General features: G+C 45.5%; 2 protein-coding genes and 1 long non-coding RNA gene across 3 annotated transcripts in view; all 3 read right to left on the bottom strand.

The window, feature by feature from the left end:
- LOC115311285 overlaps positions 1–2,358 on the bottom strand; it is a 57,448-nt gene extending 55,090 nt beyond the window's left edge. Inside the window, exon 1 of the mRNA XM_042293734.1 lies at positions 2,352–2,358. Within this exon, the coding sequence (XP_042149668.1) occupies positions 2,352–2,358 (7 nt within the window). The remainder of the gene's footprint in view (positions 1–2,351) is intronic.
- Positions 2,359–2,584: 226 nt separating this feature from the next.
- Positions 2,585–4,565, bottom strand: LOC121837877. The gene is made up of 2 exons (XM_042293733.1): positions 3,525–4,565; positions 2,585–3,374 (listed from the first exon to the last, which is right to left on the bottom strand). Exons 1-2 carry the CDS (start codon positions 4,563–4,565, stop codon positions 2,754–2,756), a joined length of 1,662 nt encoding a protein of 553 aa, XP_042149667.1. The 3' UTR covers positions 2,585–2,753.
- A 1,425-nt stretch (positions 4,566–5,990) lies between these two features.
- LOC115323626 lies at positions 5,991–6,467 on the bottom strand. Its single transcript, XR_003919184.2, has 3 exons — positions 6,449–6,467; positions 6,132–6,227; positions 5,991–6,038 (listed from the first exon to the last, which is right to left on the bottom strand). It is a non-coding gene; the product is annotated as an uncharacterized LOC115323626 (long non-coding RNA).
- Positions 6,468–15,136: the final 8,669 nt, after the last annotated feature.

Below are 15,136 nucleotides of genomic sequence, written 5' to 3'. Positions count from 1 at the left end.
TTCGCGCACTTTGAGACTTACCTTTGGCAGTGCCCGGTCACTCCCATAGACCCAATGGAGTCGATTTCTGAGAAAACTGGGCGCTCAGCAGCGCTTCCGTGGTCGGAGGCGCTCATTACTGCAATGAATCGGCCTCTTATTGCTATATCGGTAGATTGTGAAACTAAAATAAGAAGCAAGCATTATATTCATAAAATGGAAAAGTGACGTTTTAATTGTGACTTTTGACGCCATCCAGCTGCGTGCAGCGGCTTCCTAGCCGTTTGCGAAGACGAAGCCGCTCAAAATCCAACATGGCGCCGGCCCTCAGCCACATACCGCCGCAGCTTCCCAGCGGGCCCTATGCTACACGGTGGAACTAAGCGGAACTGAAAGTCCGGGACATCGCCGCCGTCGGCGGCGATGTCGCGGACTCCCTGTCCCGCTTTGTTCTGCCGTGTGGCATATGGCCTCAGTTGGTCATGCTGCTCCCTACCACGGTACCGCAAGTACCGCTCTTGCGGTAAGTTTTGCTTAAAAATTTGCGGTTCGCGCGTTCCGTGTTACTTTTCATGACGAAGAATTGTAAATTTTGCCCTTGCCTACCTTTTGGTCTTTTCGTGTGTCGCAGATTTCCTGCGCCCAGCAGCTGACAGCCCGTATCCTGACGGAGCTGTCATCGGCGTCTTTCAGGGAATCGAAACAAATGCAGCATTGTCTCGATGTTTATTTAAGCATTCAGATGGCAATATGATAATCATGTACAAGATCACACTGACGATGCACTCCTATTGCAATATACATAAACTATATACATCACAGTCATATGCACACACACTGTATATATATATCACTGAAAAGCACACACAAACTATACATATATCACTGAGGTGTGCACAAACAGTACACATAGTACATTAAAATGCGCAGATACTGTACATATAGATCGAAACACATACACATACTGTACATACATCGTATTCAAATGCACTTGTACTAAAATATGCACATGCTATACATATAATTTACAAGTGACATTAAAAGTGCTGATTAGTATTGCCAAAGGTTTCACTTAAATATGAGTGCTCTTTTTTAAGGGGGGGGGGGGGGTTCAATTACACAGGTGCCACATAAAAAGGTGATTTCAGTTGCAAGCATTTTCCTAACAATATGAAAACCTTCATACTGTGAAGCTTCAAAGACAAGTGAAGCGTAATGCAGCTTAAAACTAAATGGACAAGAAAAAAGCGGTTCTTTGAATAGCTTGATTAAAAGACAGGTGTTGGGCCTGGGTCATTGCGTTCCTGTTGACAAACTATAACCTGGCCCTTTATAAATAGACGACATTGCGTGAAAAACCAGGTAAAAATCAGTCCACCTGCCGCCGGATTATAAACTGGTGCCAACTAGCACCAGTTCCATAATTTAGCTGCAGGTGGACCGATTTTTAGCTCCAGAGTGCCTCGACAGAAGTGTATGTGCAGCAGCTAGCAAACCCATACTTCTGCAGCACAGCCAGTCATGTTTTCAAAACAGATGGAAAGTAACGGATGTATTGAAAACTGAAAATAAACACCTAATAAACCAACTTGTGCCTACAAACTAAAAATAACAAATACCAAGCATATTGTGCAGCGACTGTCACGAAATAGAACATTACCGTTGATTTTATACATGCAATATGTGCAGGAATGTTCCGAATCAGAACGCACAATGACAGCTGAGAATGAGCTAGGACCTTCCAGCAAAGTACAGATATAAAAGAAAGGACCGAGTTAAGCAAAATTTGACACCCGCTCCTCCGCGTGGCTGCCAAATGCGTAGCCAAGTCTGCCACACGTGCGGCAATATTGCCTTGATTGCTTAATTGCACAGTGGGAACTGTAAGGGGCGAAAGTAAGCAGGCAAGGTGGTTAGGAAACATAATCTAAACCCCGAGAAAGGTGTCTTGTCTTTTATTTCATTTCTCCTCGTCTCGGGGTGGGAACCGTGTTTTTTAATTGTGTCTCCTATGCTCATAGTGGATGAAATGTTTGCTAGCGCAGTATGACGACAAACCTGGGGTCTTTAACGTGCATCATGTTTCATCCTCATTAAAAAAATTGAGTGATACGTATACATATTTTAGTCTCTGCACAAAGTTCTTTTTAAAGCTTATCAGAAAAAGAATATATGCTTTTGGATAGGAAATGTGTATGGTTTATTAAAGTCACAAATATGTGATCTTAACTGCAGATACAAGCACCTAAGTTCACCCGATAAAAGGGGAAATTAGCAGTGCTTTGTTAGAAGCCAAACTCTTCTATGGTTCTTGAGGTGAAAATCACTATAAGAGGTATTCACTAGACGCCACATTTGAGGTAACTGCTCACAGCGCATGCCCGGGAAGAGTTTTTCGTCAGCTCTCGGGCAACCGCTCGACAAGAGGACAAGGAGAAGTGCTCTCATCACCAGGACTCTCCTTTGCAGGTCCCAGGCTTCCCCAAACGTCGCTGTTCTCCCTCCAGAAAATTATAGAAGATTAACTTGGCACTCAAAACTCGAACCAAAAGCATCTTTCCCCTCTCTCTCTTCTCCGGTGGTAAGAAAGCGGCAGCGAGCTCAGCTATGACCGCCAGTGAATACTCCCTATAGTAACTGTGCAGGTGGGATTTGCATGGAACTATTTTCCATTATTCCTATTTTATATGGCGTAGCAGAACACAAAATTAATCCTCAAAGTATTGCTGTGGTGCTGCATGTGGCAAAGAATACTGGTGAAATACACATTGAGCCTAGTGAGCCAGTTTCCTCATTTTCTTCGCTCCGACAGAGTGCTTAGATTTTTGTTCATGAAATGACTGGTTACGGAATTTCAAATACCACCCAAGACGTGTGTTAGCAAACATATTAACAAACCGCTCATGACACTCTTTACTACAGAACACAGCAGTCTCACTTGTGATGGTTTTAGAGATGGTCTGACATACCTCACCAAGGTGTATCAGAGAGTCAATCTTCTTTAGGAACCGAGCTTCTAGCTGCTGCACATACTCATAACATGCATCGGAAGGTGCAGTGAGGTCCCCAAAAAGGCTCTCTGGAACATTGTTCGCCGCCAGCAGGCTGTAGAACTGGTGTGAACCGTGGAGCTGTTCAGGTCCTTCGTCTGTCAGGAAACGCTCACAGACGCAGTCTGCGGATTTGCTTCGAAGGAATGACTTAACCAGGGAACCACTGACATAGTAGACAACATTGTCCTTTACTATGTCAGGGACCTCTGGAGAAGTGTCGCTGACAGACGGATAGACCTGAACAGCTTCATCACCTGACGCCTGGCCGAGTTGGGCAGCTCCTGTTGTGAGGACAGACACAGGAAAAGTGCTCAACTCGGCCAGGAGAAAGCTGGTGTCGTCCTCACAGTTCGTACTCTCGGATAGCTTAAACAACTTCCCAAGCATAATGTGTTTCAGCCCGGCAATGAACTGGAACACAGTCGGGTTGTCGTTACAGCCGTGCTGCTGGCGAACAATCCCAAAAAGGTTCTCGAGCGGGTCCTGCTGCAATCTGCGGGTCAAGAGGGAGTCAAAGCCAAGATCTTGGTGGAGTTCGCCCCATAGGAGGAGAACAGCCTTGATTGTGACCTGCCATCCTTTGATAGTGTGGGGTTGCCGTTTGTCTGCAGAACCAAACCTCCAGCTGTCTATCCAAGGCAGGCACTGTTCAAGAAAGGAGGCATGTTCGGACTGCTCTTTGATTGCATAACGCAGCTTGTCCCCCGGTTGCTTGACAACCGAGCTGTTTAAGCAATCGAAGAGCTTGTCCATCCTTTCGAGGAAGTCAGCTGTTGGTTTGGCTGCAGCTGGCAATTCCCCGATGGCAAGGAGAGTCAAGAGTGCCACAGCAACTGACTCACTCATCACCTGTGTGGCATACTTGACTCTCATGTCACTGAAAGGCTTCCGATAAATGTGTCTTTCCGTTAGTTTTTTTGCCAATCTGGATTTTAGATGATAATTAGGTGCAGCAATGCTGTCAGCAGAAGTGTCATGAGTCACTTTGAACAGTGTTTCAATGTAAGTCCAATCAATAGTTTCTGATCCGATTTGCAATTTGTGAGCACGAAGGTTATTTCTTGTGCACTTCATCAGGTGTGGCGTGTCATAGAGGAAATAAACCTTCGTGCCTTTGACTTCAAAGAATGGTTCATCGGTCGACACATTTAGCAGACCAGCCAAGCTGACATTGTTTGTCCCTTGATCGCAGATTACAGCTTTGACAGTAATACCTGCTTCTTGCAGCTGTTCTATGATGCCAATCAAGAGTGTCCGAATAGCAGATGAATTTGTCTGCCTTTTCGAGATGGCAAAAGCCACAGGCTGCACCCAGTTCCTCACAATACCAGCGAGGAGTATCACGAGTGCTGTACTGCCCACATCTTTGGTCCTTCTGGTGCCGTCATCTTCGAAGCCAATTACGACATCATGTGCAATGTCGTACTGCAAATGCCGCCTCAGTGAAATTTCGTCGAACATTAAAGTACATACCCGATCAGTGGACTGCCAATTCTCAGTTATACTTTTGAGCTTAGTTAGGACACAAGTCATTATTCCTGGTTTCATAGAGATGGATGACAGCCACCTTCTGAGGGACCTTTCCGTGGGCAGCTCAAACACTCGAGATAGGACCCTGTAGGCCTTTGGCCCGTGAAAGTAAAGGTTCAGAGCGAACTGCTTTACCTCCTCAGACCACCTCCTCCCTTTTTTGCTCGGAGATCTGAGCTGCACCTGGGCTGATAGCAATTTAAAAAGCTCTTTTGGGACATAGTCCTTAATGTTCCTTAGGGCTTCCTGTCTCGACACCTTTTTGGAACCTTTCATTCCTCTTAGCCTATTGAGGGCCTTCCGATACCTGCTGCTTGCACTCCGAAGCTTTGTCAGGCGTCGCTGTGTTCGGGGGGTAAAGACCCGCCCCCTCCGCCCAGCCTTCTTTGGAGTTACCACGGGAGTCCTATGGCCCCCGTGGGAAGGGCCAGGCACCTCGTTGTCCGCACTGACAGCTACCTTGGGGGGATCTGCATAAAATAACATAAATGTTGGTTTCCCTAGTCACGACACGCTAACAGAGGAGAAAAGTGGCTAAAAGATCTGGTTGAAAAAAATCATTAGTAAGGTACGTCCTAAGCTTTAGACTCTTGTTTTAACCCCACACCACAGTCAGCTTTCTTGGGAGCTTACCACATGCAATGTAGCTTACACCACTAGAGTTTGTTGATCATGTTAGATGCAAGCCCGACCGGCAGGAGGGAGCACTGTGCCTAAGGAAACCATACCTTGTGTTTCTGGAGCTCCTGGTTCTTGGGGCACATCAGAGCTAGTCTCCATAAGTTTAGGACCTGCATAGAAAACAAAAGTTCATGTAACAGAACAGCTTTTATGTCCCTGGTCACAACACACTCACAAAGAAATAGCCCTAAAAAAATTTAGATTAAAAAATGCGGTATGATTTTCTCTAAGCGTAGGACTCCTCTCCTTATTTATCCCCAGCCAAGCCCATGCCATAGCTGTTTTCAATAAAGCTTACCACGGGCAAGATTGCCTCTATCACTACCGTAGAATACCACACATCCGCCCATTCCACATTTAAGCGCCCATATACAAATTTCTAAGATATGAAAGAAATATGCACAGTACATTTATATGTAAAATTGACGACCGGACAAGTGCCCATCCCCCTTTTCTTCGCGATTATCTCTAAATTTTGAGTGGGTGCTTGCCAGGTAATTTACGGTACTGTAGAGTACCATGCATCCGCCCACTCCGCACTAAGTGCCCACCCCCAAAAACTTGAAATATCTGAAAAAAATATGCACAGTACATATACAGTATGTGAAATTGACGACCTCACATGCACCCATCCCCTATTTATCGCGATTATCTTCAAATTTTGAGTGGGCGCTCGCTCGGTATATTACAGTAGATTTTGTTGGCCGTGCACTGTGCCAATAATCACTTTACCTTGTGTTTCTGGCGTTTTCGGTTCTTGTGGGACACTTAAGTCCATGTCCATCATATGAGGATCTGCATGGATACACAAAATAGGGCATATGAAGTGTGACTATCCCATTTGGGGTAAAACTAGTTGTAATGAGCATATTGCTGAGTAAAGCTCACCATCATCTGTTGTGTCAAGCAGTGAGCACTCCATGCCAGCTTCCATTTCTGGTGCAGTCCCTTCTTCCTCCAGGGCATGAAGTGAGGAAGGAGAGCCTGTGCAAGGAACAATGATAGTTTCATTTAATTGAGGTCTCAATTGTTTTTGAGAGAATTAGGCTTTCTTCCTTATTTATTTGGCTGAGATAGGATGGCAAAGAAAATGGTATTTTTTTTAAACCAAAGCTTGGACTGCCCAGTTCTATTATAATTTTTTTTTCATTACTGCCCTCCCTCTCTTTTCTGCATGCATCGGTATGGTAAATGAAAGTACTTACCCTTGCTTGGGCCAGCAACGGGCTCGGGCACGTCACTGCGTGGGTCCCTGAAGTAGCCTAAATTATAACAAAAGAGTCGTCAGCTCAAGCAGCAGATTGCTGAAGTCAGAAAACATACCAGGGGTGACAAGGGCCCGGACTCTGATGTTCGTGACAACAACGGAGGGTGTTGCATCTGCCTTCAATCTGGTTTTTCCATTGCAGAAGCTGTCACTTGAGAAGTGTTCTGAACAAAGCCGGAAAGCTTTATTTACCTCTTTCCTAGGCTTCTCCAGGAGGTCGGGTCTGTTGGCATAAGAGAGCCACCTTTCAAATCTGCAAATTTTAATCAATGTTAGTAACAGAACAATATATTCACCCTGCTAAATTATCTTCAAACTCTTGATAAGCAAAATAATTCATATAGTGGGGAATTTTATTTGAATTCAGGCTGTAAGGTATATTCATGTTATTTTTCTCTTTATTAAATTTTTGATATGCTAATTGTGGCATATACTGCACAAAGGCAACACTTCTGTTTGAACATTCAGACATCTTTCGTTTCAAGGAAATAAAATCTCAGCAAAATTAGAAAGGACGGCAAGTTTGGATAATTATCCGTGATATCTTTAAATCACACTCGATCCCAAGCTTTTGGTGACAGATACTCATTTTTTTTAGGGTAGTGCATCTAATCTGGTCAGGCAAGTTCTCTAATTATATTGAGCAGAATTTGGTAGAAATTTCTAGACGCTTGGGGCTCATCCAAAATTGACAGGTTGCAAATATCAAAAACCGGCTGTCATAAGTTACTGGTTTATAGCATACTTTAAGGCTCAGCAATACATTAATCGTCGCTTTGCTCGTCATATCTAAGGGCTAAACACATAAAAAGAATGCAAACAAAAATTCAACAAAACCTTTTTTTTTTTTATTTCACAGTGCGTCGAACACGACGACATCTAAAAACTTTTTTTTTTAAATTCATTTTTCAGTGTGAATAACCGATCAAAACATATTTTATGTAATGTCGCATGTCATAAGTGAGAATCGCCAAACGGCTCCCTCCGTCCTTTCCCGGTTTGGTATTTTTTAAACATATTTTGCGTTCAAAAAATAAAAAATGTCTACATGTAAAAATTTGAAGAATGTTTTAAATATCGTGAAATTAAATCCCTTTTCCTCCCTGTTGAACTGAGTCCCCGTTCACTCCTGTCTAAATCCCGCAGTCATTTTTTTTTTCTTTTTAAACATCTTCTTGTTTATTTAATACTGAAGGCGGGTGACGAACACAAAGTTTTATGTTCTCCAATACACACATCTTCCTTGGATGTAAATGCCTTCCCATAAGGAGAACACGAAGTACGCGATCCAATGTCTAACGAAAAAGAATACGTAGAGTCTAGAGTATATAATAGCGATCGTATATTCACGCTTTGCGCGTGTTGATCTATGCGCGAATGCATGAATCTAAATAAAATCATATATTTGATGTTCAAATATGTGAAGTAAAGCAAACACGAACTAGCAGCACAGGGATCTGTGCCTGCAAAGTTAGTTCAGTTTCTGATACAAACTTTCCGACTCACCTGTCGTCCGTGGGTATTCGAAAGAAACGGTGCCTCTTGTCCCTTGCACTGTTCAGGCACCATTTCGCGCAACACACAGAATGACCCCCCTTCGACATAGCGAATTCATGAAGAGGAAACCAAAACTGAGTTCGACTTTACGAACTCCACCCCAAAAACCACGGAACGCGCCGCGCGGAGCGATGGAGATAAATCCGTTTGTTTTTCGCTATCTCTCTCTTTTTTTTTTTTTTCTTTTTGGGAGAGGGGCGAGGGGGAGCCGGCGCGCCGGCGCTTGAGCCCGGGCGAAACGGCCGCGGGTTTGCATCGCGCAGGCGCATAAGCGCGCAAGCGTGCGGGCAACGGTTTCGGTTTAAACTCGACAACACAAGAAAGCCACGGAAAGTCGGAGAAAAATATTTTACATTTTTAATTATACTCATTTGATTTTGTGTTGAGTAATAAGTGACTATTATGGAACTAACAGTAAGCTTCAATTATCATTGTTTTGTTTATTTTTTAGTAATGAGCGCCTCCCTCCACGCGAGCGCTACTGTACACCTCGATGGTGGCGCCTACCGTGTTGCGGCCGCGCAACTCGCTCTGTGTCCTGAGGTTGCCTTTGGTCTTCCTCGAGTCACAATTCCTTCGTCAACCGCACATCACAGAGAAGGGCAAACTCAATCCGCGAAACCAAAAGCCGCTCTCGAAAGAACAAACTCGAAGCCGCTGTTTATCGCGTAGCGTGAAAGGTTAAATCGCTAGCCACCAGATGGCGGGGTCAAGCAGAGTAATTGCAAGCAGCTAGGCTAGGTGGCGCTTGGTACCGCCCAATTCATGTTCTACAAAAAATAATTAATTTTTTTCAGGCCACTACTGCGCTTCAGAGCCGCTCTCCTGCGCTTGGGGATCCTCTACTATACACACACACTACACTTATTACAAGCATTAGGTGAACATACATTGAGCACAGACACAAATATTAATACAACGGAACACCACACTAACCCGAACACTACACCCGTGCTCTGCGTTTCTGCCTTTTATACTGGTCGTTTTGAACGTACGGAACTTTTCGGTGACTCCCTAAGCAATAAAAAATATTCCCAGCATGTTGATTTTTTCCCAGCAATGTCATACCTCTGAAATTATTTTAAATGGCTCAAGGGATGAATCTCTTATTAAAAGTAAACGCTCGATCAAGCCGTAATTATTTGAAAGCCTATAAATCGAGCCGCCCTAATGCGGTTCGAAGCCATGAGTTTGTTTCCCCACACGGCACGTCGTAGCCTGTATTTCTATTGGTTTTTCTATTTGTGCTGTTCGCGCAAAGCTGCAATTGCCGTCTTGAATTAATCTCTGTAGAGCGGATATTCACTCAGCTGGAAGTGATGCTTCACATGCTGAGAAATCGCTTTTCGATCAACTTGAATGCAGTCAAAGCCGCGACTTGCGGCAGGTGTTCAGTGTACGGAGCTACGCCGTGGCGAGCCCAAAAACGTCTAGCGCTCATCCCAGCGCGCCACTTGGAAGGCAGTTTCTCCAGGAACCGTAGTATATTTAAACAGCAAAATAAAGGGCAGCTTTTTTTTTTTTCGATTTTACCTTCTATTGTTTTTTAATGCCGGAATTCCATACTGTAAATATACGTACTTTCCGTCACGATTTCGTACTGTTCAGTCCTTGCCCCAGAGCGCAATCGCTCTCGGGGACGAGACAATTCCGACAGTCATATTGGCCATTGTACGATAGCGATAGGAGCTTCTACTGTTCAGACCAGCGTTCCAACATGACTATCCGCACGTTGATCCCTCAAGTGGTATTAAACTTTTTAATGTAAAGCGGAGTGTCAACCTGCGACACCCCGCCCCCTCATCACGGCCCGACCAACGGCATCAATGCCCGACTGTTTACGATCTCATATTGTTGTTACACCACTGATACGCGAACACACGGTCACATCGGCGATAATTCCAGTCTTCTGTTCACAACCCACAACACTGCCATCACGATGTTGCAGCTATGTTGCTGACACGCACAAATACAGAACCACGTTGAACGCCGGTTGCACTCGGCATCGGAAAACAGAACCGAACTCAGCGCGGAAGGCACCCAGGCAGCCGGCAGCAAAACCTGCCTGTCTTGGACGCAGTTCCTGCGGTTTCCATAACGTCGAAAACGTCGACACAGTTCCGCGTGGTTTCGCTACTGTAGCGACTGTAGTTCCATCGGTTCGCCGCGCGCGCGAGTCCCGCAATCCGGAGACGGCCATCCCCCAGTGTACGTGGCACTGCTGGCACTGCTCCGCAACTTCGCTGTTTCCAGCGGCTTCGTTTGCTCGTTTGATAAAATTAGTGATAAAAGCGTCAATGCAACCGAAATGTTCTGCACGTTTAGACTAGAACACGGAATTGCAGGCGGCCTTCGGTGCCGCTGAAGCTCAATCAACTCAACAGCTATTTATTAAACAACGTGCGCGACCTGCTCGAAAAACGAAACCGAAAGACGATGAGTCGGGAGGGCGAAAGCTTTCTCCCGTCTGCCTGGAGACGGAGAAAAACGTTTCGTTCCTCCCCTTTTCTCGCGTCCGGTTGGGGGCGCGTCAGTAGAAGGGAGGAAGACGCGCCGTTGCTACTTTTTTCCTCCATTTTTTCTTAGAGTGTACTATAAAAATCCCTACCAAGCGACGATGCGCGGACTTTGATAAAGATCCACTGTCCGACGACGACCGAACCTCTACCTACACCGTTCACGGCACAGTCGCCCCATCGGAGGGAGGCAGTCAGGATCACATGCAAGACGTCGACCTGGACGATTACGAGAACCCTTCCACTGAAGTCCGATACAAGAAAAACCGCCCTGCAGGGATACCAGTAGTCTTCAAAACAGTCAACAGTGAAAACTCTTTCTTGCGCATCAATCCCAATGTTGTTGCCAACGATGTGATTGGCATCGCCAAAGAGAAACTGCTCTCGCACCGCATCAACAAGGATGGCAGCCTTGCTGTTAGCGTGGAATCTCTCCTAGCGGCAAACAGGCTTCTTGCTGTTACATCGCTTTGTACCATCGAGGTGACCACGAGTGTCCCCGAGTCGTACTCACGGAACCTCGGGGAAAATCAAAGGAGTCTCTCTTGAATACTCGGACGGTGAGCTACTCGAGTATTTAAAAGATTTCGGCGTCCTCTATGTTCAGCGCCAGATTGCTTACAGACGACAGGATGACGGCAAAGTCGAAGAACACAAGACTGAGAGTGTCATTCTTCGTTTCCGTCCGGATCGCCCGATGCCACAGCGCATTTTAATGGGTTTCACATCTTACCCTGTAGAGGAATACTTTGGCCCACCCATCCAATGCTTCCACTGTCAAAGATATGGGCACATTTCAAAATTTTGCCGTGGTCCACAACCTTGTAAAGTGTGCGCTGGGCCGCACAATCACAAGGTGTGTACATCTTTGCAAGACCCAGAGTGTGCCAACTGTGAAGGTCCACATCCCTCAACGTTTGCTGGATGCCCATGCAAGAAGTCCGCGACAAACATACACAAGAAGGAACTCGTGAACGGTAGGGATTACCGAGCAAAGAAACCGAACCCGAATCCAGACATTGTACGTTTTTCAAGGCCACCACCATCTGCAAATCCAAAGAAATCAACGAAGATAACCTACTCTGACGTCGTACAAGCGGCACCAAAAGAAGATAGGAGTAGATCAAAAGCAATGTTACAGCAAGACATTCCTCCGTCAAGAAATACCTTGGACCCTACGACACGGCCGCCGGTAGCAGCACCTCGTTGAGGAAAGAACAATGAACGCAAACCACCAGCTGCTACAATTCCAGGTAGAGTACCTCAGGAACAACAAAACGACCTTGGACAAGTTATTGTTCCCATGCTTTTTCCGGCGCTTAGAGCAATAATCAGAACGCTGCCCGGTTCTAGCGACCTTCCGGAAGTTAGGGCAATACTGGCCATGGAACCACTCATCAGGTCAACATGCCCGTTGGTGAGTAGATACCTCCATGGCTGAGGTCTATAAGCGCACATCTATCCTCCAGTGGAATGCTAACAGCTTGCAAGGAAAATCAGGGGGCTTTCGACAATTTGTTGCACAATACTCTTTCCCCATTCTGGTAATATCAGAGGCGCGTGTAAATAATCAATTTCGACTTGCTAACTATGTTATGTACCAATCAAAGAGGCCAAAAGGAACAAGTCGATGCTTAGTCGTTGTGCGTAAAGAATTTGGCTCGATTCTGTTATTTACTTCAGATTCAAGTGCATTGGAGTATGTCGTCTGCAAAGTCAGTTATGGCACGACCTCACTTACTGTAGGAGGCGTATATATAGAACCGCAGAAGACTGTGACAAGAACAGAGTTCGAGGCATTATTCACAAGACTTGAACGTCCCTACGTTGTTTGCGGAGATTCTAACGCCCATCATACCCTATGGGGCGGATCCTACTGCGATCCTCGAGGAAACCTTATCGAAAGCCTTGTAGACCAGTATGATATGTGCATTCTGAATGACGGCTCTCTAACATACTTGAAAGGTGTAAACTATTCAAGTTGCCTAGACTTGACCTTGTGTTCCTCCGATCATTCACATGAGTTTCACTGGCGCACAGACTTGGACACGCGTGGCAGTGATCATTTTCCCATACTGGTACACCATCCCCGGATTGTTGCTAGTCGTGTTCCGCACCGGGTACACTTTACCAACTGGAAAATGTTCCGCTTTTTAAATAACAAAGAGGTGGAAGAAATTCAGTCTCTCGAAGACTTCGAAAATATCATCAGCAGAAATTTTGAAAAGGCTACACGTAAGGTGCCCGTTCCAAAAGACCGTGGTTGTGTGAATGGCGAATATGAAAGACTGCGGGCTATAAGACGGAAAGCTGAAAGAAGATACCGGAGATCTGGGAGAATTGAAGACTATCGCGAGGCTCAACACCTCCATACTCAAATGCGCCGACAGCTACAAAAGCTGGCTAAGCGTCATTGGAGAAATCTTTGTGCCAGATTTTCTCCTTTCACCCAAGTTAAGATGGTATGGAACATATTGCGTTCGCTTAGGTCCCCTGTTACGCAACAACGTCCATTTCGGGCAATGGCACTTTCACGAGGAACATCCGAAGTGATAGTGACTGATGAGTTTTGTGTTTCTCTATCTCAACCAGGTGTGGCAATGTTATCGCCAGAATATTGTGCCTCTCGTGACGCTGCACTGAAAGACGTTGCTCAAGAAATTCATTCCCAACACTGGCAACTCGACTATAATTTCACCATTCATGAACTTAATGAGGCGTTACGAAAGATTCGTAAGCACACAGCCCCTGGGCATGATCACATTCGTTATGAAGCACTTACAAATCTCGGGCCGGGAACACTGCGCAGCCTACTTGATATTTACAATGATGTGTGGAACAAAGAAACCTTCCCAGCTTCATGGAAACTAGCGAAGATAATTCCATTACTGAAGTCGGGAAAAACACCGAAAGAACTGGGATCATTTCGCCCAGTCAGTCTGACAAGCTGTGTAGGAAAAATCTTCGAAAAAAATTATACATTCACGTCTACAATGGTGGATGGAAACAACCGATGTATTACCGGAACAATTAACCGGATTTCGATCTCGACGATGCACTATAGACTCAGTCTTAGATCTTGTAACAACTATTGAACGTGAACGGGCATCCGGAAATATCATGATCGCTGTATTTCTAGAAGTGCATCGCGCTTTTGACACCGTGAGTCACGAACATGTTCTCCGTGGACTTCTACGGCTTAAGATACGAGGCCGTATGATCCGCTGTATACGCAACTTTCTCATGCACAGGAAGATATTTGTAAACACGAGTGAGGGAAATAGCAAACAACATGAACTCCACCATGGTGTGCCACAAGGCAGCGTGTTAAGCCCCACTTTATTCAATGTAGTCATGGCTGAACTGCCAAGTAAACTTCCTTCACCACTGAATGTGTCTATCTACGCTGATGATATTTGTATATGGGTATCTGGGTCTTCTGAGACCAAACTACAAGAACAATTGCAGTATGGCCTTAATGACGCGTACAGTTATCTTCGTGAAAGGGGCATGGACATTTCAGTTCAGAAATCTGCATTTCTTCCATTCACTAGAAAGCACCTTAAGAATTTTAAATTGACACTTCAAGGGCAACAGATTGCAAAGGTGAAGTGGCATCGTTTTCTTGGAGTTACACTGGACTGCTCCCTCACATGGTCTAGACAGATTAACACGCTCGAGGAAAAAATTAACAGAGTCATTAACGTTCTTAGATATGTGGCAGGTGCCAGATGGGGAGGCTCGACTGATGGACTACTGCTATTGCATACAGCTCTAGTACGCCAGACTATCGCATACTCCATTCCTGTTTTACATGGCCTCTCACCGACACTGGAGAAACGCTTGACATACATGATTGCGCGAAGTTTGCGCGTATGCCTTGAACTCCCCCGCGCAACATCTAGTGACCTCGTCATTGCTGAGGCCAAGGAACCTCCAGTACCTGTTCTCTGGGAACAAGAAACATGCCGTCATTATCTTCGACTGGCTTCGCACTCACATGCCCGACCCTTGTGCCAAAAGATACTTTGACGGACGGGGTCTAACTTTCATCGACTTCTCGTCGCACTACCCGTCGCAGCACCCCATCATGCGCATTGGCTTCCAAGTCTAATCAGCCCTCCGTGGACAATTCCGCCACTGGAGATACAGACCGAAATTCCTGGTCTTGGATCAAAATATTTGGTGGCCACCCTGGTGGCGAAGACAATGTCCCTCTCCCATTTAGAGGCACGCTACAAAGACGACATTCATATTTACACAAACGGATCAACATCTAACAAGGGGTCAACATCTGCTTACTCAATCCCGATGTTAGACACATTGAAATGTTTTCGATTGTCCCATAATACATGCTCGACGTCAGCGGAGTTACATGCAATACCTTCAGCATCATCATTCATTGAAGCATTCGGTACACCATCAAACTGGGTTTTTCTAACGGACTCAAAATCATCCCTAGAGTTATTACAGGGCATGCACTTTCGTACTTCCCAGGCGACCATTCTATATCGGGTGCAACTCTAGCTAGCAGAAGCTCGACTCCACGGACA

Source organism: Ixodes scapularis, unplaced genomic scaffold (assembly GCF_016920785.2).
Source record: "Ixodes scapularis isolate PalLabHiFi unplaced genomic scaffold, ASM1692078v2 PGA_scaffold4__175_contigs__length_147842914, whole genome shotgun sequence".
In the NCBI taxonomy this organism is placed as follows: Eukaryota; Metazoa; Arthropoda; class Arachnida; order Ixodida; family Ixodidae; genus Ixodes; species Ixodes scapularis.
This window is presented reverse-complemented; position numbering and strand designations above follow the sequence as displayed.

Bases quoted from the DNA above. Each gene is read 5' to 3' on its own strand.
- LOC121837877 (XM_042293733.1), bottom strand. From the start codon at position 4,565: ATGACTTGTGTCCTAACTAAGCTCAAAAGTATAACTGAGAATTGGCAG. The intron at 3,375-3,524 runs TTGCAGCAGGAC...ACGAACTGTGAG, and splicing joins ACTCCCTCTTGACCCGCAGA to GACGACACCAGCTTTCTCCT.